General features: G+C 46.6%; 1 protein-coding gene across 6 annotated transcripts in view; it reads right to left on the bottom strand.

The window, feature by feature from the left end:
* Positions 1 to 26,310, bottom strand: part of Hydin (HYDIN axonemal central pair apparatus protein) — a 398,809-nt gene that overhangs the window by 74,032 nt on the left and 298,467 nt on the right. For all 6 annotated transcript variants that reach the window (XR_009225878.1, XM_058575799.1, XM_046435142.2 and 3 more), the window contains 10 exons: positions 22,984 to 23,195; positions 19,976 to 20,110; positions 17,954 to 18,137; positions 15,474 to 15,615; positions 13,432 to 13,597; positions 9,601 to 10,218; positions 7,051 to 7,272; positions 4,707 to 4,915; positions 4,087 to 4,269; positions 3,172 to 3,291 (listed from right to left, as the gene is read on the bottom strand). Coding sequence is in view for 5 of the 6 variants with exons in the window: in XM_058575799.1 (XP_058431782.1) it covers positions 3,172 to 3,291; positions 4,087 to 4,269; positions 4,707 to 4,915; positions 7,051 to 7,272; positions 9,601 to 10,218; positions 13,432 to 13,597; positions 15,474 to 15,615; positions 17,954 to 18,137; positions 19,976 to 20,110; positions 22,984 to 23,195 (2,191 nt within the window). In the remaining variant the exon portion in view is untranslated. The remainder of the gene's footprint in view (positions 1 to 3,171; positions 3,292 to 4,086; positions 4,270 to 4,706; positions 4,916 to 7,050; positions 7,273 to 9,600; positions 10,219 to 13,431; positions 13,598 to 15,473; positions 15,616 to 17,953; positions 18,138 to 19,975; positions 20,111 to 22,983; positions 23,196 to 26,310) is intronic.

The following is a 26,310-nucleotide window of genomic DNA, read 5'->3' as shown; positions in this document are numbered from 1 at the left end:
ACCAGTTCGGTCTCCCCAAATCTGTGAGGTGGGCACTATTATATTCTCATTTTGCAGAGAAGGACATTGCGGTATTATTGAACAATTTGAATGGGCTTTGTTTTAGACCACTGTAATCACATTCTTCCTAGATTATTGTTGTCTGGCACAACATCCTGGCCAATGTCAATGCTGCCCCAAACACATGCCTCTCTGAATAGTTAGAATTTCCCTGATTCCCACTCCTGGATTTCTCTGTATATCCTGCACATCAACCTTCAGTCTTCCTTCCAAGTCCTGCCACTGGGTCTTGAATGTCAGTAAAACCTCTGTGCCTTCACTTCCTAGTCCAGCATCTCAGGAAATAAACCAGAGGTAATAAGGGAGGACAAAAATGGCCCATCAGCTCTACCAAGAAAGCACAAAACCAATGCTCTCTATTTATCACAGCAAATAAGAGACTGAATGGAGAGTTAAGTTCCATTTCCCATCTCATCTCCTTCCTATACAATAAGAAATTTGTATAAACTGAAAAAACTAGTAGCATTACAAATTTATGATTACTAGGCCTCCAATTTGCCTGATAATTTTAATCTATTTCTCTAATATGCTCTTTTTTCCCCACAAAAAATGCTTTTCATATCTTCTCCATTTCCTCAACATTTTTTAACATTTATTTTTTCTTAGTTTTCGGCAGATACAACATCTTTGTTTGTAATGTGGTGCTAAGATTGAACCCGGGCCGCACGCATGCCAGGCGAGCGTGCTACCGCTTGAGCCACATCCCCAGCCCCTTCTTGAGCCACATCCCCAGCCCCTCCTCAACATTTTTAAACTTCCTCCACTTTCTTCACTCCTGGGAGGGTGACCTCACACATTGTAAGTAGACACAGTTGCATAGGGAGCTCCTCACCATTCTAACCAAAGCTGTGATCATACTGTCTCCCAAAGCCATGCTCCTACTGTGAGATGATGGTGCTTCCTCCTGGCAAAGGCCAGCAGCCCCTATTCTGTGTGCTGTCTCAGGGAGCTATGCCATTGGGGGACCCGACTTTTCCTGAGACTCCAGGGTATTTCTTCCTACCTACCCTCGGCAGACAGCCACCAGGAGAACAAAAGTTCATAACCAGACTTCCCCAGCCTCATCTCTCTCTCTCCACCTTGACTCTAGCCCATCTCTCCTCCTAGACAAGCTTTTCCAAAGAGTTTTCTTCACACCATGTCTTCATTCTTTCACTGTTCATTGATTCCTCATCCTACTAAACTTGGGATTCACTCTCAGGAGTGCCCCAAAAGGACTCTTACTAAAGGCCCTGGTGATCTCCATGTTGTTTTTTTTTTAATTGGTTGTTCAAAACATTACAAAGCTCATGACATATCATCTTCCATACATTTGATTCAAGTGGGTTATGAACTCCCATTTTTTACCCCAAATACAAGTTGCAGAATCACATCGGTTACACATCCACATTTTTACATAATACCATATTAGTGACTGTTGTATTCTGCTACCTTTCCTATCCCCTACTATCCCCCCTCCCTCCCCTCCCATCTTCTCTCTCTACCCCATCTGCTGTTGTTTAATTCTCTCCCTTGTTTTTTTTTTCCCCTTTCCCCTCACAAACTCTTAAATGTAATTTTGTGTAACAATGAGGGTCTCCTTCCATTTCCATACAGTTTCCCTTCTCTCTCCCTTTCTCTCCCCCCACTCATCTCTGTTTAATGTTAATCTTTTCCTCATGCTCTTCTTCCCTGTTCTGATCTTAGTTGCTCTCTTTATATCAAAGAAGACATTTGGCATTTGTTTTTTAAGGATTGGCTAGCTTCACTTAGCATAATCTGCTCTAATGCCATCCATTTCCCTGCAAAATCCATGATTTTGTCGTTTTTTAGTGCTGCGTAATACTCCATTGTGTATAAATGCCACAGTTTTTTTTTAAAATTTTTTTTATTGTTGGTTGTTCAAAACATTACATAGTTCTTGATATATCATATTTCACACTTTGACTCAAGTGGGTTATGAACTCCCATTTTTACCCCGTATACAAATTGCAGAATCACATCAGTTACACATCCATTGATTTACATATTGCCATACTAGTGTCTGTTGTATTCTGCTGCCTTTCCTATCCTCTACTATTCCCACTCCCCTCCCCTCCCCTCCCCTCCCCTCTTCTCTCTCTACCCCCTCTACTGTCATTCATTTCTTCCCCTTGTATTATTTTCCCCTTTCCCCTCACTTCCTCTTGTATGAAATTTTGTATAACCCTGAGGGTCTCCTTCCATTTCCATGCAATTTCCCTTCTCTCTCCCTTTCCCTCCCACCTCTCATCCCAGTTTAATGTTAATCTTCTTCTCATGCTCTTCGTCCCTACTCTGTTCTTAGTTACTCTCCTTATATCAAAGAAGACATTTGGCATTTGTTTTTTAGGGATTGGCTAGCTTCACTTAGCATAATCTGCTCTAATGCCATCCATTTCCCTGCAAAATCCATGATTTTGTCGTTTTTTTAGTGCTGCGTAATACTCCATTGTGTATAAATGCCACAGTTTTTTAATCCATTCATCTATCGAAGGGCATGATCTCCATGTTGTTAAACCCTGTGAATGTCTATGCCTTCATCCTTCTGTCCTCTCAGTGCATTCAACAAAAATGATCCTTCTTTCTTCTCCTGGATCCATGACACCACCCTTTCCTGGTCTCTCTTAATAGCTCTGGCCCTCTTTCTCATCTCCTTTGTGGTTCCTCCTGTGCATGGTGAGGTTCTCTGGGGCTCCATCTTTGGTCCTTCTCTTCTAAAATGCTTTCCTCTTAGCCCATCTCATCTGTGCCTATGGCTTTTGCAGTCTTGAAGACAGAGCTCTCCTTTGAGAATCCAAATCATATATCCTATTCTCCACTTTCGGTGGCTTTTAGAGATATCTTTCAAGCATCTCAAACTTAACAGATCCCAAAGCGACCTCTTGATCCTACTCTTCAAAACCTGGCCCTCTCCCAGGGTTTCTCATTTGGTGGTCTTCAATTCATCTGGGTGTTTAAGCATAACCTAGTTATCCTGATTTGTGATTTGGTTCTAACTGACACCGAATCAGCTAAAGCTATGTCTACATAAAAAAAAAAAAAAAAATCTTGTACTATTCATAAGCCCAACCCAGGCATTTGAAAACTGTTTTAAAATAAGGGAACACTTACTTATCTCTTGATTTTCCACAAAGGAGTGGTCCAAAGGAAAACTTCTCCAAGCTCATAATATACTGCTTAAAGATGACCTCATTTGGCTTCATGTCCTTCTTCCGCTGAGGGAATACCACTCTGAACCCAGGGGAGGAAGAGGTGAGGTGAGCTGCTTGAATGGAAGTTCAACAACAGCACTTGATGTGTGTAGAACCTAGCGCTCCCTGTTCTGCAAAGGGGCCAAGTGTCTGAAGACAGTTACTAGTAATTGGAGGAACTTTGTCAAGGCTTTCCCACCCCAAGGGAGGACAGTAAGGTTTGCACTTCAGAGAAAAGATTCCAGGGGTATCTGCCACAACAAGGGCTGATAATAGAGCTGAACTGGGCATTCTGTTCCAGTGAGCCCAGCTAGAAAAATTTCCAAGAATCTCTATGGAAAACTAGTTCTTGGTTCAATGGGGCCCTTTGGTGAGAATTGCAAAAGGCTCCTCTGGATAGACATGTATAAAAGGCCCCCTCCTCCAGGGAATTAGCCCTGCTAGCTTGCTCAGCCAGGAATCTCTATGTGGTGCATAAACTGCACAGGGGTGTTCAGCTCAGAAAAAAGCCCACCCATGGAGATTCGCATGCATATTTGCATTATAAGATGAAAAAATCCTAGAGCAAATATGAAATTGGTTTAAATTTGCATAACAATTAAATAAGCAAATTATCTTGCCCTCCCCTTTTACACTTGATCTAACTGAGTCTAGAACTCACTTGTGGCACCGTGCCATCTCTGAGGCTCTTGGTCAATGTCTGAGACACTGAGGCCTTGTACAACAAAAGGGTCAGGAATGCTGTACCAGTTCTATGTTATTATTAACAGCAGCCTTGTTTAAAGTACCATGGAGGAAAACGATAACCTTTTCTTTTGAAATAAAATACACTTACTTTGGGTCTTGGCAAATGTACGGGTAAGTGCAGACACCTCGGCAATAAAGCTGGTACTGGCGGCGAGTTCCGAGTATCTCAAAGTTAAAGGTTTGATCAAAGTTCCCCAGACTATTAGAAGAGAAGTGTACTCGGAGTGTCACCTCTCCATTGGCTGGCACGATCCATCGGAAGTGATTCAGCCTGAAATGACCACACAGACTTTTTTTTTTTCCCCCACTTTGGTTACTGGGAACTGAACTCAGGGGCACTCAACTACTGAGTCACATCCCCAGCCCTATTTTGTGTTTTGTTTAGAGACAGGGTCTTACTGAGTTGCTAGTGCCTCGCTAAATTGCTGAGGCTGGCTTTGAACTATTGATCCTCCTGCCTCAGCCTCCGGAGCTGCTCAGATTATAGATGTGGTGCCGGGCCTGGCAACACACAGGCTTTTAAAGTGAGAGTGTTTCCTTCTGGCAAGAGAGGGTAGGAGAGCTGCCTGGGAGAGGCCCTGCCCTGCTGGGGTTAGCACTGCGGGTCACAGGGCCCCACAAGTAGCCCAGCCCTGTTCCCCTCTGGTGCTGTGATAGCTCAGTGTGGGGCTTCTGCGTCCCCCTCCCTTGGGCAGCCGGGAGGCCCACCTGATGAATTTCTCCTGAGAGTGCTGCCCGCTGAAGTTGTTCTGGTCCATGTCGGTCAGGAGCGTGATGATCCCAGCAGGCCCCCCAGCAAGGCCCTTCCTGTTGAAGGCCATGCGACGTTTTTCCTTCTGAGTCTCACGGGTTTGTTCTGGTTTTTCTTTTGTTTTCTGTCTTCCCCCCTTAGATGAGGTGGGCTGTTCCTCTTGGACCTTCATTAAAAATGAACACAGGATCTTAAATACTCATCTTAGGCACACACCAGCAAAGATGGAGATTCCCCTGACTCGTCTGCAGTCTGGGGTGGGGGTACTGTGGGTGCTGCTGCGTGACAGGTGGGGTCCAGCCTGCCTGCCAATGATAAGACCTTGCTCCCCGAAGAGGAGGCTGAAATCCCAGAGAAAACCTGAAGTCGGCAGGGAGGCTGTGGGACCAGGATTTCAGCCCTTGACAGTACTCAGCCCACCCATAGCAACAGGGCTTCCAACTTCTTTGGCATTGCGAGACCAGCTATCTTGTTCACTCAACTCCAATATTCTGTTGGCATATTTTATTCCCGGTCATCTCCTCTCTCCTTCTCTTTGTTTTTAGGATTTATGCTGTTTAAAAAAATCTCTTTCTATTATATGTTTATTCTACTACTATTGAAGTAGTAGAATAAACATATATTTAGTATGTCACTTTTAGTAAGAAGGTTCCATTTTTCTAGGGGTATTTTCATGTTTCTTGACTAATTTTTTTCTTTTAATTTATTTATCACTTCTAACTTTTTATTTTAGAAAACTTGCAAAGTTGAAGGCCTAGTACAGTCATAACTAGTTTTAACAGTGGGTAATATTTGTTTATTTATTTTTGGTACCGGGGATTGAACTCAGGGGCACTTGATCACTGAGCCACATCCCCAGCCCTATTTTGTATTTTATTTAAGACAGGGTCTCACTGAGTTGCTTAGCACCTTGCTTTTGCTGAGGCTGGCTTTGAACTTGTGATCTTCCTGCCCTAGTCTCCCCAGCTGCTGGGATTACAGGCATGTGCCACCAGGCCCGGCTGGTAATATTTATTTATTTCATCCATTGTTTTTCCTTTGGAACCATTGAAGGTGAGTTGCAGATGGTAACTCTTTGCCTCTAAGTACTTCAGCCTGTGCCTGAGATCAAGGACTACCTTGACTACCATAATACTGTTACAGCATCTAAGAAACTGAACAATAATTCCAGGCTATCATTTGGCATATAGTCCATGTTAAAATTTTCCTATTTGTCCCAGGCATTTCTTTTTATAACCATTTGCTCCTATATTGGTTATCATGAAATCTATTTAGTATCTTTTTTTTTCTGTTTGTTTTTGTGCTATAGATTGAACCTAGAGTTTAGTATCTTTAATCTCCAGCCTCCTACCTTGTCCCAATTGTCCTGACTCTTTGGAGAGACCATATCTATGTTCTTACAGTATATTTCATACTTTCAATTGTTCTGACTCTTCTCACAGTGCCATTGAACTTACTCCTTTTCTCCCTCTATTTCCTGTAAATTCGGCTTAAAAGCTTGATTTGACTCATAGGTGGTACTGGGCACTTTATGCTTCAACACTAGGTTACAGATGCTAGGACAGTGCCGCAGAGTACAGGTAATTTTATTTTCTCTCTGCAGAGGTACATAGTTCGTGGGAGCATGTGTGGAGAGATTAAACTTTTGGGCCAGTGTTTTCCGGGGATAAAAAAATACCTCTATAATTTTAATATCATATTATTGCTATCATATCTATTTCCCTTTGTGATTTATTCTACTAATTCTGTATAATTTTCTTCTATTTTTACATGATTCTATTTTGATTATATCTATTTTTATTCCAACTAGAATTTATTTTACTCTAGTATCAGGTAAGGAGATAAAAAGTGACTTTACTCAAAATATCCAATCTTTCCATCTTAATCTCTTTAATAACTGATTCTTTTCCTGGCTGTGTTCCCTGAATTGGAATCTGTGGATCCTTGTATTTTTAGGCACTGTGTAAAGCACCTTAGCTTCATAATACATTTTTTGGGTATCTTTTTAAAGGAGCTAGTTTTGCTTACTTTTTTCTTGCAGTTGAGCTTCAGAGTAATGTAACCAGTTCCTTAGACCCTCCCCTGGGGACTGGAAAGGTTGGAAGGTCAATCGCCATTATTTTCAGCCACCTCTTGGGAAGCAGGGCGAGTCATATGCAGGGAAGGTGCAGCCTGGAGAGGCTTGCACAGGATGGCAGAGGGGAGAGGGAGGGTCAGGATTTGGCCACTTTGGGGTGGTGACCTTCCTTCTGCCCTCTGAAGTCCTGCCAAGGTCAGGAGAACCAGCAGCAGATGCTTTACCTTTGGAGAGATAGTGTTGGTGCCAAGTTCAAATTCTGCGTCTGGTTCTTTCTTTTCTTCTACCAGGGAGACCTCATCCGTTGGTGGAGTCACAAACACAAAGTGTTTCAAGATGTCAATGGTGGCGATGGGTTGCCGCTTCACAGGGTAGGAGATGACAGAGAACAAGGCGGGAGGTGGGATGGGTGGTCCAGAGGACCCCAGACCCAAGATGTCCAGGATCTAAAAGAAAGGCCTGATTACTTTCCTATGCAGAGGCCAGGCAAATCTCAACCACCTCCTTGAGAGAGCAGGAGTGGCTCACCCCTACCCCCCATCCCTCAACATTCTTGACGGACACACCTGCAATAAGAATGGTTCAAGAACAGGCATCAAGGACTTCTGAACAGCTCTGAAGGGAGGTCTAGAAAGACCTCTGTACCCTAGACAGACTGTGGGCTCCCTATATTTTCTGTAGTCTTTGCCATGCTGTATTGTGACTGGTTGATGATCTGTCTTTGCAACTTGACTGTAAACCCCATTAGGACAAAAACCAGGTTGACATGGCCCAAAACCTAGCACCAATCTGCATGAAAAGACCAGCTGGTAAGTAAGGTTCTGACGCCGACAGTGTAGAGTTGCTTCATCCATGTTCATATTTCATGCTTCTATTTTCTTTCACTTTAAATGCTCTTTCCTTTCAAAGGTGAAAGAAAGTTAGGATGGGAGCAGGTCAAATAGAGCATAAAACAAAAAATCCGCCAAGGATTCTAGGAATGCAATAAAGGATGGGAATGGAGAGAGGTCAAGAAGAACCTTGAGAGAGAAAATGTACTCCTACAGCATCCCAGTCATCTCTGATACATAATGCACGAGCAATTTCCAGAACAGATGAGTTGAAAATTGACTTCCCAGCATGCAAATATCATCAGAATAAGCAGGCTACACCCATACTAATTGTTTTCATCACAAAAATAAATGCTATTGAGTGCTCAATCTATGGACCAAGTAGCCTGTTAGGTCTAGCAAGTAACCACTGTTATGTAATCACCCTGTGCCTCTCATCCCAGGGGCCAGGAGCTGGACTTCCCCCTCCACACACCGTCCCAGTATTTAGAATGTCTGTGAGGAAAGCATTGAACTGCTGGTACCAGTTATTAAACTACCAGAGCCAGGAGGTTCTCCAAGCAAGTCTAACCTATGACTTCGGATGTGAAGGGTATAAAGCAATACAAGGAGATGTTCTTGGCTGTCGGTCTTTTTCAAAAGGTGTATTTTTGGAAAAAAAAAATCACAATTTCTTTTGTATTGAGGCAAAACTGTGAACTGAGCTGCTGGGGTTTGTCCTCCACAGACTTCTCCTATGGCCCCACCTTGGACCACTATGGGAAGACTTGTTGTGAGGCCACATCATTTGAAGTCTGCCCCTTTGGGGATTACTCTCCACTAACACTTGAGTATGTGTAACCTTCTCAGGCTCCATTCTCTACTTTGAAACATTGTACCTAGTTTCTGATAAACTAATCAGAGGTCAGAGAACATAAGCTCCTCCTCTCCCCTGCCAACTCTGGCCTGCTACTTGTTTTTTGTAAATAAAGTTTTATTGGAACATAGCCATATTCATCTGCTTACATATTATTGAAGGCTGTTTTCACCATCCCAAGACTGAGACGAATGGATGTGATACAGAGTGTATGAACTACAACCTAAAATTGTACTTTCTGGTCCTTTCCAGAAGGAAACCTGTTCCTATGACATAGGTATTTAGGATAAACAGAGAGATACACTGAATCTTAAAGGAAGCGCCCATGAGCCATTGAGATGCAGAAAGCACAGGTGGAAATCTTGAGCAACAGGCCCTTGGCCCATGCTCTAAAACAAGGGAAACACGTACGTGCAGGGAAAATGGACGTGAAATTGTGCAGCTCCATCCTGGCCTCACTTCCAGTCTGGCTCCTGATACAGCCCTGCTATAAATATTGGATCCCCAGCCCAAGGCATCTACATTCCTAAATAAACCTCTGTCTATGCCCTTGTCTGGCTTATGCTGAAATTCTTTTCCGTCACATATGTCAAGAAGCCTGCTGATCCTGACTTGAGTTTTCCTGCCCCTCTGGGAACTCCTCAGACCCTTCTCCAGAGACATCTCTTCTCCCAGGACACATGGATAAAAGGTATAATATACCCCCTATGCCTCCACTGGCCAGGGTGGTTTTCACAAATGCAGGCGGAGAAGGGTATCTAATAGGATGGTTTCTGTCACTGTGGGAGGCTTTGGGGGAAGAGATTTTGGAGTAGAGGAGTCACTTGCCTTGCCATCCCATAATACAGTGATGAAAACATCAAAGATGAGCTGTACGGGTGGCTGTGAGGTTTGATAGAATACTAAGACTGGTGGGACTTTCTATGGATTTTATTTTGCCAATGCCCAAAGGTCCCTCTAAGTCATTATTGTCTTTTACCCCGGGAGCACCAGAGATGAATCAAATTAAGGGATGAGGATCTTCGACAGGAAGGACCGTTTGGACGGGGCATGGCGGTACCTGCTACCTCATTTGTTACCACTCCTACCTGTTCGGCCTTGGGAAGCCTGTCGTTCTCCAGGGCCTGCTTCCAGTTCAAGCCTTCGGGGTCCGGAGTCTGGATGTTGATGAAGGGCACCCCCAGGTCCTTCTTGCCCTCGTGGTCTTCTTCCCCCTCCCCCTCCCCATTGCTGCGCTCCTCCAGGGCCCGCAGCTTCTCCAGCCGCTCCCTCTCGGCCTTCTCCCTCTCCAGCCTCTCCCTCTCGGCCTTCTCCCTCTCCAGGCGCTCCCGGTCCCGGTCCTTGCGGCCCCGCCGCCCCGAGGGAGCCTGGCGCTGGTCATCGGGCTCGTGGGGCACCTCCTCCATCCCTCCGTGGGGCAGCTGAACTCCTTGCTTGCGGTCCCAGAACACCAGCATGGCCTGGATATCCTTCAGGCTCAACTCATAGGCCTTGAACTTCTGGGCCAATTGCTTTTCAGAGTCCTTTGGGAAGTCCCCTTCACTCTCCTCTTGTTCCGGGACAAGAGGAGCCCCACACGAGTTGACATCGGTCATGGTTTTTTTTTTCTTGCTTTGTTCTTCCTTCTCCACCGTTAGTTGCTCCCGGACAGAAATCTTCCTTTCTAGTGGCTCCATCTTGAGATCTGGTTTGCTGGAAGTAATAATCTAGAAGGTAAAACACAGAAACGAGGTTTTATACAGTTTACTAAGGGTGAGGAGACTATGTAAAAAACAGTAAGAGGACAGACATTTTTGTTTCAAAAGGTGGCCTCATAGGATCCAGGCACAGTCGTGCCTAGGAACCACATTGGGGGGCTTTTATCTAAAATAACCATCCCGTGGTTCTTTCCCTGCTGTAGACTGGGCTGGGATCTGGTCCTGTGCATTCTGAGAAAGCTGTGTGATGCCCTGGATGTGTGCTCCTGGCTGACAGCTGCTGTTCTGAAGGGTCAACAGGAAAAGTCCTGCAAATCAAGCCTTCTGCACCTGCTCTCAGGTGCTCTGGAATAGGCCAAGTGTTGAGTCTTAGTTGCACTGCCTGCTGGCTGTGTTCAGTCCCAGCTGTACTCCTGGGCAAGGACTTCACTTCTCTCTGCCCCATCTGTATAATGGGGGAGAGTAGTACTGGTACTGACATTAATAACTATGCCAGAGACTGTTGAAGACTAAAAGTGTGGATACATATAAGCAGCTTGTGAGTGACTGCCGTGGAGTAAGGATTCTATTTAGCATGAAGTTATTAAAATTACACAAGTTTTGTGTATGTTGTGTATTGTTGGGAACAAATGGGAGTTTAGAATCTGGCTCTACCCTAGGCTTTTAGAAAACATTTATTTATTCAATGAACTGGGCATATAGAAACCACATTTAATCTTTTTCTTCCTTCCCTTTCAAATTTGTTTTGTAGGCTCTGATTTTCTACCTCCCCTGAAATCCTCAGGTAGGTTCCATTACTTTTTGGGTCATTATTTGGTGATGTCCTGTCTCGTCCAGTCTACTGGTCACTACCTACAGTATAACCGAGTGTCCCCCTTCCCAGTTACCACCATTTGACTCAGTTATCCTACTCCTTGGTCTATACCTAAAGGACTTAAAATCAGCACACTGTAGTGACACAGCCATGTCAATGTTTATAGCAGCTCAATTCACAATAGCTAAACTGTGGAACCAGCCTAGATGCCCATCAATACATGAATGGATAAAGAAAACGTGGTGTATATACACAATGGAATATTACTCAGCATGAAAAGAGAATAAAATCATGACATTTGCAGGTAAATGGATGGAGTTGGAGAATACCATGCTGAGCAAAGTAACCCAATACCAACAAACCAAAGGCTAAACTTCTCTCTGATAAGTGAATGCTGATTCATAATGGGGGAGGCATGGGAAGAATGGAGGAACTTTGGGCAAAGGGGAGGGAGGGGAAGGAGGGGAGGGGGTGTGGGGGAGGAAAGATGGTGGAATGAGATGGACTTCATTACCCTAGGTACATGTACGAGTGCACATATGGTACAATGTTATATCATGTACAATCAAAGAAATGAAAAGTTGTGCTGCAATTGTCTAAAATGAATCAAAATGAATTCTGCTGTCATATATACCTAATTAGAATAAATAAATAAATTAATAATAATAAAAAAAGAACAGGGCTTTCACTAGAAACAAGAGCTCAAAGAATAGGAGTCAACCTTGTAAGTCCCTCAGAGAAGGAAGCTGAGCAGGCCAACGCTGGAGCTGTTGATCTGGACATGAAGAGGCTGCCAGACCCTTTGACGGGAGGGAATCATGGCCACCCCAGTCAGAGTAGGAAAGGCCGGGCATGAATGGGAAGCCAGCCTGTGGAGCCTGCAGGTAGGGTAATTCTTGGAAATTCTGAATTGTGGAGGAAGGAGAGGAACAGAGTGCTGGGTCAGGGGGCTACCAGGTTGAAGATTTTTTTTTCTTTTTTAAAGGGTGATTCTTGAACATGAGAAATCTTAAAATAAAGAGGCCGATGAGAAGAAAGACTGAGGCCAGAGCAGAGAGAGGGAAATGGATGGTGCTAAAGACCCAAGACCTGGAGCAGTCCTTTGGATGAGGAAGCAGGAACGTCTTCAGTTCTTCCCTCCCACCTGGATCTTCTTTCACTTCTGGAAGATATATCTAGTCTCAGCAGATTTTCCTGAGCTAGTGTTTACTCGACAGGCTACTGCTTAGTCCAAGGGGGGCCTTGAGAATTTCCCCGGGGAGTATGATTGATTGTTTCAGGCTAAGCTCAGATGATACCCTCGCTTGCCCCCAAATGGATGGCTGTTGCCCCTCCCACCCCACCCAAGGTCCACAAAGCATATGTGAAGGGATGTGCCCTGTTCGTGGTAGAGGGGACTTGCCAGGGGTGGGGGTGCTCAAGACGCAGTCACTTGAGCTGAGAGGATGATGGGAAACCCTCACTGAAGTTCCAACAGATTCCAGGTGGAGACTCTGGCGATGAAGTTAGTGGGCATAATTTGCAGTTGACGGTTTTCCAGATAGTCTTTCTTTTAATAGTGAATTAAATGCTGTCTTTCAAAAGCAAGTTTAGGAAGACAACTTCTGCACAGATTATTCCCACCTTTTTCCAAGTAAGAAATGGACACTGTTAATTGCAAAAAAGAATGCCTGACATACACACAGTGACTAAATTCTCCCTCCTGGCTTCATGAGTAACATCATGCAAGAGAGGTAGGAGTCAGTCCCTGGAATTCTCTCCTGGGTACCCTGAGAGGTCATATACTTCTCTCATGTCAGTGGCATCAGGCATCCTTGACCTGTGTCCACTTCTGTGTACTCAGACCCTGCTTCCTCCTCAGCTCTGGGTCTGAAAGCCAAATTCCTCTCCTCCTCTCTCTTCCCCTTTCTGCTGTGCATTCTGTGTGTTCAGCCATGACTGCCCCTGCGGCTAACAGCAGAGAGGGCCTCCCTGGTTGCTGACTCTCCTGCCCTGGGTCTACTGGGCTGCGGTCACTGTCTCACAGTCACCCACTTGGACCTGTCTGCACCTTGTCTCAAAGTCTGGCTTTAGCCTCACTGTTGTCAAGGAACACATGGGCCTCCTGGGGTTCCTCGAGGCAGATCTTTAATGCAGCCTATTTAGCCCCACTTGGGGTCCTGCAGCGGGCAGAGGAAAGAGCAGGGCTGTGGTCAGACAAAACTGCAGGTCCTGGACTGGGACTTCACCTCTGAACTGGGGATGGAGTTCACCTCTCTGACCCTTGCAGGGCGGGAGGGATGCCAAAATGGAGAGACAAGGTCCTCCAGCCTCTGCCCCCGCCAAAACCAGACATGTTGGGCTGCTTTCCAGAGGAGGAAATGTTCTGGGCCGGGTGGGGGGTTATGTGCTGCTCCGAGGACGGCTACCTGCTTGTTTGGCACTGGAGGCTTCTTCACGGGGGGCTCCTCCTTCCCGGGGAGGCCTGGCTTGAGCTTTTTGACCCTTCGCTTCAGCTCATCCTCCTCCTTTTGTCTCCCGAGCTCCTGCTGTAGCTTCTTCTCCTGCATCTCCTTGGCCAGTCTCTCCATTTCCCTTCATGGAACCAGGCAGAGGAACAGAGGTCAGGGCCACCCGCCAGGCTCTGCCCACCTACACTGCCCGGAGGAGGGGCCCTGGCCAGAGCTGCCTTGGGCATGAGAAGAAAGAATGGACAAAAGAAAGAGGGGAAAATAGGAAGGAAAGGAGGGTCAGGGAGGGAGGAGGGAAGGAAGGGCTCACATCTATCTTTGAAAGTTCATGCAGTGAATCTCTGATTAATTAAACACAATTGGAGGAATTTTCAATGAATCTATTTCTATTTCGATCTCCTTTCACAGGAGAGCGAGACAAGAGCTGAATTAAGCTGGACATTATTATGTTTTAAATTTTGAGACAGGGCCTTACTTAGTGGCCCATGTTGGCCTCAAACTCACGATTCTCCTGCTTTAGCCTCCTGAGTAGCTGGGATTACCGGGTGCCCTCCATTGCACCTGGTGAGCTTGGTCTTTGAAAAACAGCTTTCCAGGATTGCTCTGGCATTAGTACAGGCGTGACCCTGCCTCTTGTACTGTTGCATTTGGTGCTGAGACAACAGGTATGATGTTTTTAATGGCAGTCCCTGCCATGGCTGACTTGGAGCCATGCTACTGGGTCTGAAAGGCACATTGCTCTCCTCTTTCTTTGCCTTCCTGCCATGCATCCTGTGTTCCATCTCGCCTGCCCCAGCTAACAGCAGAGAGGGCAGCACACTCACACAAGTGAGGGAACAGCACTTCAGACACTATCTAACCCTTCTCTTTTCATCTCCAGGAATCTCTAGGTGTTCCTGGTTGCTATAGCTTTCTGCCCACTGAGGCTAACTCAACATCCTCCATGGTGTGTGTGTGTGTTTACATGTGTGAGAGAGAGAGAGAAAGGCAGGGGAGGGGGAGCGAGGGGAAACTCATTGTTGAGCTTTGCAGATCAAATTTGCATTTCCTAAGTCCCCCATAAGATGACTATCTGAAAGCAGCAGCCCTGGTGAGCACAGTTTCCTTTGGAGTGGGCTTGTCATATTGGGAGGACTGGCATTCTACAGTGGACCATGTGAGAGAAAGGAGAAGGGTACACTGAAGGGGCAGGGAGCCCATAAAAGCTCTTTGGAAGTTAGTGGGGGAGGAGATGGAGGGAGAGGAAAGGAGAGTTATATGGACCTTAGGCTCTTCCCCTTTCCATCGTTAGAAACCCCCGAGAGTGGGTGGACTCTTAGCCTTGAAGTGTTTGAAGTTCTGAGGGCAGAAATAATGTGTGTCCCAGTGTCCCCCTGAATCTCTGGGCTAGTGTGAGCTGGCAGCCCTAAGTCTCACAGGTGGGATGCAGGGATCTAGTTATTCCCCTGTGGTCCCCAGTGAGAGGCACACAAGGTTGCTGAGCTCACTGGCTGTGAGCCTGCTGGGAGCTGCCAGGCCGAGGATCACATGGGGAGGCAGCCAGACCTCAGGGATGGGCAGCACCGTAGGCCAAGACGGGGTGTAGGAAGCAGGAGAAATGACTGGGTTCTAGGGAGCAGCCACTGTATTCACAAGAGAATCCTGGGTCAGCTGCTGTGGGTACCTAGGCACAGGGCTGATAAACCACACCCAGGGTGCACTGTCAGGGAAGCCAGCAGGGCCCTGGGATAGCACAGGGTGGCCATGATATTACAGAAACTTTCTGCTGACCCCAAACACACCCAGGAAGAAGGAAAGAAAGGAGAGTGGGAGATACTCCCCAAACCTGCAGCAACCATGTCCCCAAGGGCCAGATGAACTCTCCTGTTCTCCCCCTGGGTCTTCTGCGGCAGCTTCTATCCTCCCAGAAGATGACCCAGAACTGGGACCACAGTAGCCCCAGTCTCCCTATGAGTTCATCCCGGGGGACAGCTTCTGCTCTGGCCAGCCCTGATTCCCACCTCTTCTTTCTCTCCCGGAGTGCATTCTGTATCTCTCGGTCAAACATGATTTTCTCCTCCTCTGTCAAAGCGTCATATTCTTCCTCATCCATGTTTTGGAGACGGTCCTTCTCTTTCTCAAGAGCTTCCCTGTGTTTGCTTTCTGGGGGGGAGGGGACAGAGAAAGGAAGGAGGTCAAGTTCTCCAGTAGCTCAGCTCCCATTCTGCACAGGCGGTGACAGTGACAGGTGGCAGGTGCCGTGGCTGGCACTCCCAACCCCTGCTGGGACTTCATTCCCACAGTGTCAAATTTAGGTTCCACCTGTGGTGGGTGGAATAGTGGCCTCCAAAGATGCCACGTCCCTGTTCTAGGAACCTGCTTTCTGTGGCAGAAGGGATTTCGCAGATGTGATTAAATTAAGGATCTTGAGATGGGAGAGTTATCTTGTTTATCTGGATGGGCCCAAACTATTTGCAAGGGTCACAGCATCTCCAGAGCTGGAGGTGACATGACAGCAGAGGCAGAGTGAGATGTGACAATGGAGGCAATGGTCAGAGGGCTACAAGGAAGGGACCTTCACCCAAGTAATGCCAGTGGCTTCTAGAAGCTAGGCAGAGAAAAGTTCTGCCCTACCACAGCCTCTGAAGGAACACAGTCCTGCTAACACCTTGACTATAGCACTTTTGACCCCAGAACTGTAAGGTAATAAATCTGTGTTATTTTATGTCACCAAGTTTGTAGTTGCTGTGGCCTGATGTTTGTATTCCGTTATGATTGGGTACGAAAAGCTAGTCCCCAACAGGACAGTGTTAAGACACGGGGTCTTAAGGAGGTGATGAGGTCATGTTTAGGAGGTGATGAGGTCATGTTTAGGAGGTCATGAGGTCATGAGAGTAGAACCCTAACAAATGCAATCAGCATCCTTATAATAGAGGCCCGAGGGAGCTCGTTTGTCCAGCTACCATGTGAGGACTCAGCAAGAAGATGCCTTCTGTGATCAGAAGATGGCCTTCGATAGATGCTGAATCTGCCAGCACCTCCATGCTGGACTTCTCAGACTCGAGAAATGTAAAAAATAAGCTACCCAGTCTACGGTATTTTGTCATCGCGGCCTGAATGGACTAAGACAGTGCTCATCTATCACAGCAGGGGTAGGAAACTAATAAGTGCCCCATTGACTGCACCTATTTATGAGCATATGCCACCAAAGTGCCCAGAATGATACGGCTATTTGCAAACCAAGAGCCAGGCTCAGGACTCCACAGGGTGTGGAAAGGCACTTGGCTCCTGTCACCCTTCCCTAGCACAGGATTTCACCTTAGGGCTGTGCAGTTTGGAGCTTTGGACCCAGAGATCTGCATTTAAGTTTTTTTCTCTGCAACTTACCCAAGGGATAAAAACATGTAATAATAATATTTTCTCTTTCCTAAGGCTGTGGAGGATTAAATAAGGTAGTCTAGTGCCTCGCCCATTCATAAGTGTTTGATAAACATGCGATTTTAATAATATTGTTATGTAAGCTGCCTTAGGACTTTTCAAATGTCAGTACTGCAGGGAGAGGATTAGGTTGAAATGCTGTTCACGGATGCCTCGTCACTTTCCTGATTTTTCTCTGATGAAGTACAAGGAACAGACTTCTGAGTTCTTTTTGAAGACAACCCAGTGTTTGTAAATATTTCTCAAATCAGAAAAGCATTATGATTTGTGTAGATTGTGCCAGAAGAAAGTGGAAAGCCCAAGTGAAGTGGCAGTAGTGTGTCAGGAAGTGAGAATTCTGGAGGGTTCTGCCTCCCAGGGACTGTGTTGTAGCAGCTGTCCCTAAGCCCTTTCCACACGGCAAAGCTTTGCTGGGTCTTCTTCTGACTAAACTGGGAATTTAAGCTAACTTTACTCTGTGTGTGTGTGTGAGAGAGAGACAGAGAGAGAGAGAGACAGAGAGAGAGACAGAGAGAGAGACAGAGAGGTGTCATGGGCATAATGAGAGGAAAAAGTGGAGTTACCTGACCTGGATTTCCTATTAATATGCAATGTGACTTCATAGTGTTGGGCACACAGAGGGCTAAAATATAGAGGTTGTTTTGTAAAAATTAGCACCCCCTCCCAGTTTTACAGGAAAGGTACAATTGGTTTTGATCAAACCAGCAAGTAAATCACCACCGGATGGCCCAGGGGTGCTCTCCCCTGGCTGTTTGTAATTAGAGAGAAGGTGATGGGGTGTGGGGTGATATGGAGGAGAGAGAAAGGCACTGCAGTCAGGGAGTGGGTTCAGCCTTCTTTGCATACCCTCCAGCAGGCTGCTTCTGCCTCCGTCCCCTTATATTGGGGACATATGAGCCCCAAGCCACCACCCAGGACAGAGGTGAGGTGCCCCTGTGAGACAGCAAGTGTATCTAATCAGCTACAAAAGATCAGGGAAAAGGCTGGCAGAGCCTCAGGCCCTCTGGAAAGGAAAGACCCACTGGGAGGGGGAAGGGTGGCCGCAGGAGGCTGGGGGTCTTGCCTTCCTGCTCCTTTTTGGCCTTCTCCTGGGCCTTCATGGCTGTGTAGTCCTGGGCCATGTTGAGGACGTATATGTGCTCCCGGCTGCCGAGGGCCTTCAGCAGGCAGAGGAGGGCGGCAGGCGCGCTGCGGGCAAAGAGGGTGTCCAGGCCATCGAACACCACCCCGCGGAAGCAGTCATTTAGCTGAAACCAGAGGGGACAAGACAGTTACCATGGCCTCGAGATGGCCCCCTGCACGTGGAGAAAGCTGCTGTTCTTCTGTTGTTCTTTTCTGGTGCCTCATGGTTCTACAGACCTGCTAGGCCCCGAGGAAAAAACCAGAACCACCCTCTGCTTGCTAAACCCAAGGTGCTGTCATGAAACAGAAGAAAAAAATAAAAATATCTAATCAGCTACAAAAGATCTTTCTGGCACATTATTGTAGAGAGCAAAAGATTTATTCTGTCTCTCTAGAATAAAGGAGCAAACAAAATGTTAAAGTGATGGTCTGGGAAGATCCACGAGGTATACGAAAACAACATGCAAAGGACAGATGTCCCCACGCACCCAACGAATGACAGCCAGCAAGAGCAGCAGCAGGTGGGCTGTTCCTGTTTTTCTCAGTGGTCTCACTGCTTTGGGTGCAATGATTTTTGTAACACTATTTTTTTTTTTTGTATCAGGGGTTGAACCCAGAGGTGCTTAACCACTGAGCCATATTCCTAGCCCCTTTTAATTTTCGGAGACAGGGTCTCATTAAGTTGCTTAGGGACTTGCTAAGTTGCTGAGGCTGGCCTCAAACTTGCGATCCTCCTGCCTCAGCCTCCTGAGCCACTGGGATTACAGACAGTCACCACCATGCCCCATGGCATACTAGCCTCCACTGCACTGCAGTAGTACTCAAAATGTGGCCCAGAGACTGGCCACCACTGACTAGGAACTGAACTTTATGCTTTTGATGAGACAAGAAGCTTGTGTCACAATGTAAACCAATTATATCACTGAACACACTAGCTCAGCTGGCAAGACTCTGTAGATGAGGTGTAAGCTCCATATCTTATCAAAGACCAGCTCTCTGAGCAGTTCAGTGCCACTTTGGGTTTCACCATTTCTTACCCCTAATCTGGGTGCACAAAGTACTTGAAGAACTATTAGAGCACTTTGCTCAAATCAGTGGAGAGTGATAGCAACCTGAAGGCAGTAGCAGCCCAAACCTTGACATCAACCATTTCTGGTTTATGATGTTCTTTTTCTGTTATATTTAAATGTGCAGTTAATACAGTGGCCCAGTTGAGAAGTCAAAAAAAAAAAAAAACAAAACAAAAACAAAAAAACACAACTCCAGGGCCTGGTGAGCAATTTAGCTCCCTGCTTAAACACTGTGAGCAGCAGAACCAGCTGAAGTGATGCCCTCTCAAATCCTAATGATCTTGTTTTCTCTTAACTGCAAATACTTATGGGAATCATTTTTTAAAAATGAAACAGTGCTGGTTTCCTGATTTTAAAAGCAACATATCATCATAAAACAATTCATAAATGTGAAAGACTGAAAATCTGGAATTCTCCTACCCAAAGATAACCATTTACCATGTACTTCAAAAGTTTTTACTATGTACAAGATACACATTTATAAATACTTACACAGAAATGTGGTTTGGGTTTACATACTATCTCATAATCTACTTTTTTCACTTAATATTTTCAGAGCAATTAACATAGCTCCAAATTCTAACTTTTAAGGGCATCACATTATAATGATGCACATTGCAATTGTAACTCATCACTCTAAAATGTGTAATTTTCTGCTCTCTGGTTCTAAAGGGGAGGGGTTTCAGGCTATAGCCTGGGCTGTGGTCAGGGACTGGCGAGACCTGTCAGAAGGTCTGATGAATGACTGTTGGGGGTGAAGAAACTCATCTTTCCTCTTCAAGGCCCCTGGGTTCTGAGCTGCTGCAAGTGTCTGGTAGCCCAGAATCTCAGCTCCTAGGGACAGTGTGTGAGTGGCGAGTCCTACAGTGTGATGCAGGTGGACATGGACGCACCTGTATCCGTTCGGCCAGGATCTGCGTGAGAAGCTCTTCAGGGAGCACACAGCTCATCAGCCCGGACTCACCTCCGATGCTGGCGCTGACGCTGAGCCGGCGCTGGGTGGGCCCGAGGAGAGGGCTGTAGGAAATCTGTCGAGGGGTAGAGGAGCAGGAGTGAGAATCCAGCTAGGTGTCTTGGCAAGCCATGTGACCTTAATAATAAAAATCACAATCTTTGTAGACTCCTGTCTTCCTTAAAGAATTGCTGGGAGATTCGAATGGGAATATTTTGAGAGGTTCTTAGGTACGTCCTGGACTGCATCCACTTGTTCATTCACTCAACAGATATTTCCTGAGCACCCATCATGCACCAGACCCTTCTCAGGAACCAGAGATCCAATAGGAAGCCAGGCTGGCAATGGTGCTGCCGTTCTCATGGGAGTGAGAGGACAGCTGCCGGAACTTAGCCCTTGATAAGGGAGGAGGGGACCAGCCCTGGATGAGAGCAGAGGCAGCACAGAGCCGCAGGGCAGTGCAGTGCTGGGTGAGGCAGGAGGCGGGCTGGGAGGTGGGTGGTGGTGGGTGAGGTGTTAGTCCTGCGCTTGCTGCTTTCCCCAGGAAATCAGCAGAGACCACAAACTGGGAAGGAGGAAGAGGAAGAGTGTCTGAGAAGTCAGGGGAGTGAGGACAGCCATGGATGAGTCATCTTGAATGGAGGACAAATTGACTAGGGCAGACCAAAGAGGCCACTTGAGATTTGTGGTCTTAAATGTAAATTAGACCATTTAGGGAAGGCATTTTCTCCATCCACATTCAGCTGCTGTGCAGAGAGTAGGAGAAATGGGTTTACCAGGGATGGGGGTTTTGCTTGGGTAATGTGATGAAGGGGAAGGCACAGGGAGTGCCCACAGGGCACTTGGCATCCGAATGGGGGCAGGAAGTCTGTGAGGTGGGTGGTAAGCAGAGAGAATGTGGATTGGAGGATTTGATGGGGCAAATTACTTACCAGAGCAAATCAGCTGGAAAGTTAGTTAGAAGATGGTTATCAGAAAGTAGGGTGTGCAATAGAGGGAGCTTGGGGTTCATGGGTGTCCATGACTCATATCTAGGAATGTGATCATGGTGGTGAGTAGCAGAGGAGGCCAGGGAATTGAGAGGCAAGAATGGTGGATTGAATATGGTTCAAAAGCTCAGGATTTCTAACTGGTACTTTCCTGGAAAAAAAAGGGGATTTATAAATGAAGGCCATATTGTCATTAAATACCATGTTACACCTTTCTTCACATCTGTGACAGGACTGAACGTGCAGCTGCCGGGGGGTTTGTGATTTATGAGAGCTTCAAACAGACCAAGCAGCCACATCTCTGGGTAAAGCACTCTGATGGGGGAATTTTGTCGTCCAAACTGTTTTGAGGCCTGTCACACTGGAGCAACGAAGGCAGTCATTTTTCTGGGGCTGGGGGCAGGGATTTCTATCCTGGCCTTTAAGTTTCCTATTTATTGAAAGGTGGTTGGAGTCAGAATTGGGATTTTCTGCTACCTTTGAAGTTTTCTAAAAAGGCTTATTTTACTTCTAGATAGACAGAACAAAACCAAAGAAAAATGACTCTCCGTATCACCCTGTTTGCAACAAATATATGAGTTTTAGATCCTGGAATAGAGTGTTAAAGAGATGGTGCTGGAAAAGAAAATGAGAAAACGGTTTCGGCTTTTAAGGTGTTAGAAGAAGGTGAGATGGAAGTAAAGATCAGAGGCACGGTCTGGCATGAATTCAGCCCTGGGGGATGCTCACCCAACCTGCAGGTGTCTCCCATGGAGACCTCCCCTCGTGCTCCATCCCCACCCCATCTAATATTCAGCCTCCTCTCTCTGCCTCTGAATGAGGGCTGCCGGGGGAACTTAGAGAAATGTTACAACTGTGAAGTTACACTTTCCAGTCTTGGTGGGGCCATTATCATTCTCAACTACTTTTCTTTTTGTCCACCACCAATTTCTGGTTCTGCTCACCACAGAAGAGACACTGGAGCTTTGCCACCCACCTCCAGCATGCTCTGCAACCCTGACCTCCTCAGTGCTTCCTGCAAAAGACTTCACCTCCTGCGCAAATAGCAGACACATTCGACAGACTTCTCCAACCTCCAACCTCCAACCTTCACCTTGCCTCTCCTGTCCTTAGCTGTGTCTGTTTTTACCCTTGTGGCTCCAGGGGAGGCTAGCTCCCTTCCCCTTCACTGCTTATTCTGGCCCTCCTCCCTTCTCCTGGAATCCCATTCCCTATTGGTGGGTGAACATCTCATAGCTCTCCAGAAGCTCTTTAGGGACTGTTGTGCCTCGACTTCTTTACTGACCCTGAGTTTGCTCCTCTTGTAATGACGACTCTTTTTCTCCTTTCTTTCAAACATCCTAGAAGTCTGTACCCACTTGACTTCACTTTATCTATGACTTGTTAGCTCACCTCATCCCACTGTAACTGGCTTTGGCACCTGCTAGGTTGTCAAGATTGTTCTCTAAGTCTTTTGCCATGTTGATCAAACTCTGTGACTTCTTTGTGACTCCAAGACTCCTTCTGCAGCAATCCCATCACTTCAATGGTTTCATCCTTAACATTTCTTTGGTACTAGGTTGACCCATAGGGAATGGCTATTATGGGGTTCAACAATCGTTGAGTATTAGCCATTTCTTATGGTTCAACCTGATTCCTTTTATATGCCTCATTTGTCATTAATCTCAATTTATTGCAAATATTTGCATGAATGGCTCCCTCCCTCATCAGACTCTTCATCAGTGCAACCTCAGTGCAGGGACTTTGCTTTACCTTCACCAACACCTGATCCAGTGCCTCTAACATAAATGGCCCTTGCTGAGCACTATTCCTATTGTGGAAGAGGTGGTGCAGGGCCAGTGTTCAGGCTGGCCTGCTGAGGACACCCATGGAAATGAAGGGTGGCAGTCTAGATGCAGGATGCTGAGGAGGAGGAGGAGGAAGGATCCCAACCCTCCTTCCAGAGAGCCCTGATTTGTACCTGTGGTGTTTCCGACTGGTGCTGGTGATGCTGCTTCTGCGACCCTGAGCCGTGGCTTTCTGCCTTGCTTTTGGGGAACAGCAGACTTCCACGCACGCTCTTGGCAGGTTTAAATTCTGGGTTCACCAGGGTTATATCGGACGTAAGCTTCCCCAAGTTCTCACTGCTCAGTCGTGTTGCTAAGATATTTTGGTTTACAGCAGCCTCCTGGGCTATAAGGAGAGGGTGAGTTTTTATTAAAAGCCACCTGAGGGTAAGGATAAATTGACAGTGGGGTTGGCACCCTGGAATCTGCGTTCTCTTAGGATTACAAAGCCATCCCTGTATGCAGCCAACCAGGCTGGGAGAAGAGGCTCTGCCCACCAAGGACCAGAGGATGAGTGAATGGAAAGCTGGTCTTGGGATCCACGCTCTTTACTGCTCATCCTGGGGATAGGTCTGTGCCCACTCCCCCTTCCAGCCCAGAGGGTAACAATTTCTGAAACTGCTGATATGCTTCAGTGCTGCCCAGGAAACGTGGCACCTGACTTTTTGAGGTTTTAGGCAATGGTGATGTTACCGATAGCTAGGGTGAGGCCTTCTCTGACCTCCTTTCCAAGCAGAGCCACCCAAATGAACAATAATAAAACAACAAGCATGTGCCTGTTGGCAGCCATGGCTTCAAGATTAATTTCTTCTTGTTACTCCAGAACCCCCCTTCCAATCAGACTGCCACCCTTCCAAAGCTCCACCCACCGAGAAGCTCCCTTGCCACATTCCAATGTTTAAAAAGCTATTTGGAAAAACTCTTGCTGGGGTATCTTTGACCCTTGATAAGCTCGTCACCTCTGAGCCTCCAAGTCTCCAGACGCCCTTCACCTGCCAATACCCTGGTCTTGTCTCATTGTGTCCCTTGAGCTTCCAACTTCAGGATGGGCCACCTGTCCCTGAGGGAGAACAGGAGTACAGCAGATGCTTTTGACCTCCCTAGATGGGGTGATGGAGCTGTGTGCCCGGGAGCATCTGTGCTTCAGAAGCTCCCAGGAGACACGTTAAGATTCACTGCTGCTGTTGACCATTTCAGCAAATAAGTCTCCAGAGTTCCCTTGAGAGTTGTCACTGCAATTAACTCTGCTTTTTCTTTTTGTGCCACCCTCTCCATTCCTCCCCCAGGGAACTGATCACAGGTACAAGGACTCTATGTTGCATCTGGGGTGGGGGTGGGGACTAAAGAGGCTGAAGCCCCCATTGAAGAAGTTGCACCCAAATCCTGCTCTAAGTGTAGAAGTGGCAGGTCCCATGTGTACCCATGTCCTGTTGCCCCCAATTCCTCCAGGCTCTGCCTGCCTCCTTCAGAAGCAGTGCCACCAGTGATCTTGCCTTGCAATGACTACCCTCCTGCTTCCTGGTACCTGCCCACTTCACTGTGTTTTCTGCTCCTCCCTGCTCACCCCCTGCCTTTCACTGACTGCTGTGGAATCGCTTCTATGGTCTCCACATGCCTTTTGCCTTCCCCTGTCCACAGCATCCTTCAGGACAGAAAGCAGTTCTAGATATAATTCTAACAAAAGTTCTCATTTGACACTATTTCTTTCAAACCATCATCTTCCACCTCTTTTTCCTTCACTCCTCAATTTCTCAAAACAGCCGTCTAGACCAGCTCTGTTTAATAGACATAATAGGAGCCACATATGTATTTTTTAAGGTGATTAAAATTTTCTAGTAGCTACGGTAAGAGTAAAATTAATTTTAATGATATGCTTTTATTTAACTCAATATGTGAAAAAGATGTGACTATTTCAATGTGTGAACAACATGTAAAAACTATTACGGTGTCATTTCACACGACTTCTTCAGAGTTCCAGTGCGTGCTGCACACCTGGGTTTGGACTAGCCTCTTTCAAGTGCTCAGCAGCCCCTGGGGCTGATGGCTTGTTTGTCACAGGCAGGTTTGGGACTTAGCACTTCAGCATGACCTGTTGACTCTAGAGCAGACAGCGATTGGAGATTAGAGCTCAACCTCTCCATTGCAGGGACTCCCAAAGGCAGCCATGGTTTCAAGACTGTGGAGTCCAGTGGCGTCCCACTCTGGGTTCCTTGAGTTGGAGCCTTCAGGGGTCTCTGACTCTGCTTACTGATTCAATAGCTTCTCATAAATCTTAGTTTCATGTTGATTGTGTGCCTGGCCCTGGTCCCGGTGCTGGGAACACAGTAGTGAGGAAAATGAACACAAACGCCTGCCCCCAAAGTGGACTCTTTTTTTTTTTGCAGGGGGGGGGCAGTGAAAAATACAATAAAATAAAATAAGTAAAATAAATTATAAGTTACTAGAGATAAGGGTTGTGAGAACAATGAAACAGGAAGATGTAGAAGCCCCTCTGCTCCCCACTTCCTGAAGTCTCCTTCACTTCCCTGGTGTGCTCCAGAGACCCCCGCGGCTTGCCCTCACGCTGCCGTCTCTTCCTTTCCTGGGTTTTCCTCCACCAGCTCCTCCTAAAATGGCCTCTTCCCTAGTAGATGAAATCATTCTGGGTTGATTTCATCTACTCCAGTGGTTGTGCCTCTTCTCTCCCTTAGGAGACTCCCTCACCTCTGTCTCTAACTTGACATTACTTTCTCAGATCAGGAGCTCAAATTTACTATTTGGCCCCAGACATTCACACAGCCCCACAGATCATGACAAAGTGCAGTTTATTTCATGGGAAAGGAAACAAAAATCAAACTAGAATGATGACATAGCTGGGGATTCTCACTAAGAGTTTCTTATTTTAGCTTCTCAGCAAAGAACCTTCCATTGCCATGAGCATCCCAAGCAGAGATACTGTGGGAGAAGACACAACTGAAAGCCCAGCCAGGGGCTGGGGCACATTGGGACACACTGTTCACCTATGGAAATAGTCACATTTTTCATGTTTTTCCCGACCAGCAGGCACCGCAGCACTATTAGGAACCACGTCATGTTGTTATGACTATATGAAAGGGTCCACCACCTAGCAGGTACTCTTGCTTCATATTCAATATATTTTCCCATTGGGAAGCTGCTTTCCTGCCCTGTAGGTCCCTCAGATGACCTGATACACCAGGCCTTACTACTCTGGGATCCAAAAACTCCATTCATGTACTCACTAGCGAAATTCCTCTTCCTCCTGTGTTCCCTGACTTGGCAAATGATATCACTGTCCTGCCAGTTCTTATGGCTACAAGTCTAGGTGTCACCACCTTGCCTCCCACTCCTTGGATTCTCCACCGGGCAGCTAGACATCAGGCCAGCTGCCCGGGCCCACTCATCTTCAGCTTCACTATTGCCTCCTTTAAAGACATTATAAGAGCGACTTTCCTTTGTGACTT

The sequence above is a fragment of the Marmota monax genome, unplaced genomic scaffold (genome assembly GCF_021218885.2).
Source record: "Marmota monax isolate L192 unplaced genomic scaffold, Marmota_monax_Labrador192_F-V1.1 WCK01_AAM20220418_F8-fsc00024, whole genome shotgun sequence".
Lineage (NCBI taxonomy): Eukaryota > Metazoa > Chordata > Mammalia > Rodentia > Sciuridae > Marmota > Marmota monax.
Note: the sequence above shows the minus strand (reverse complement) of the source record. Positions and strands in the feature narration are given on the sequence as shown.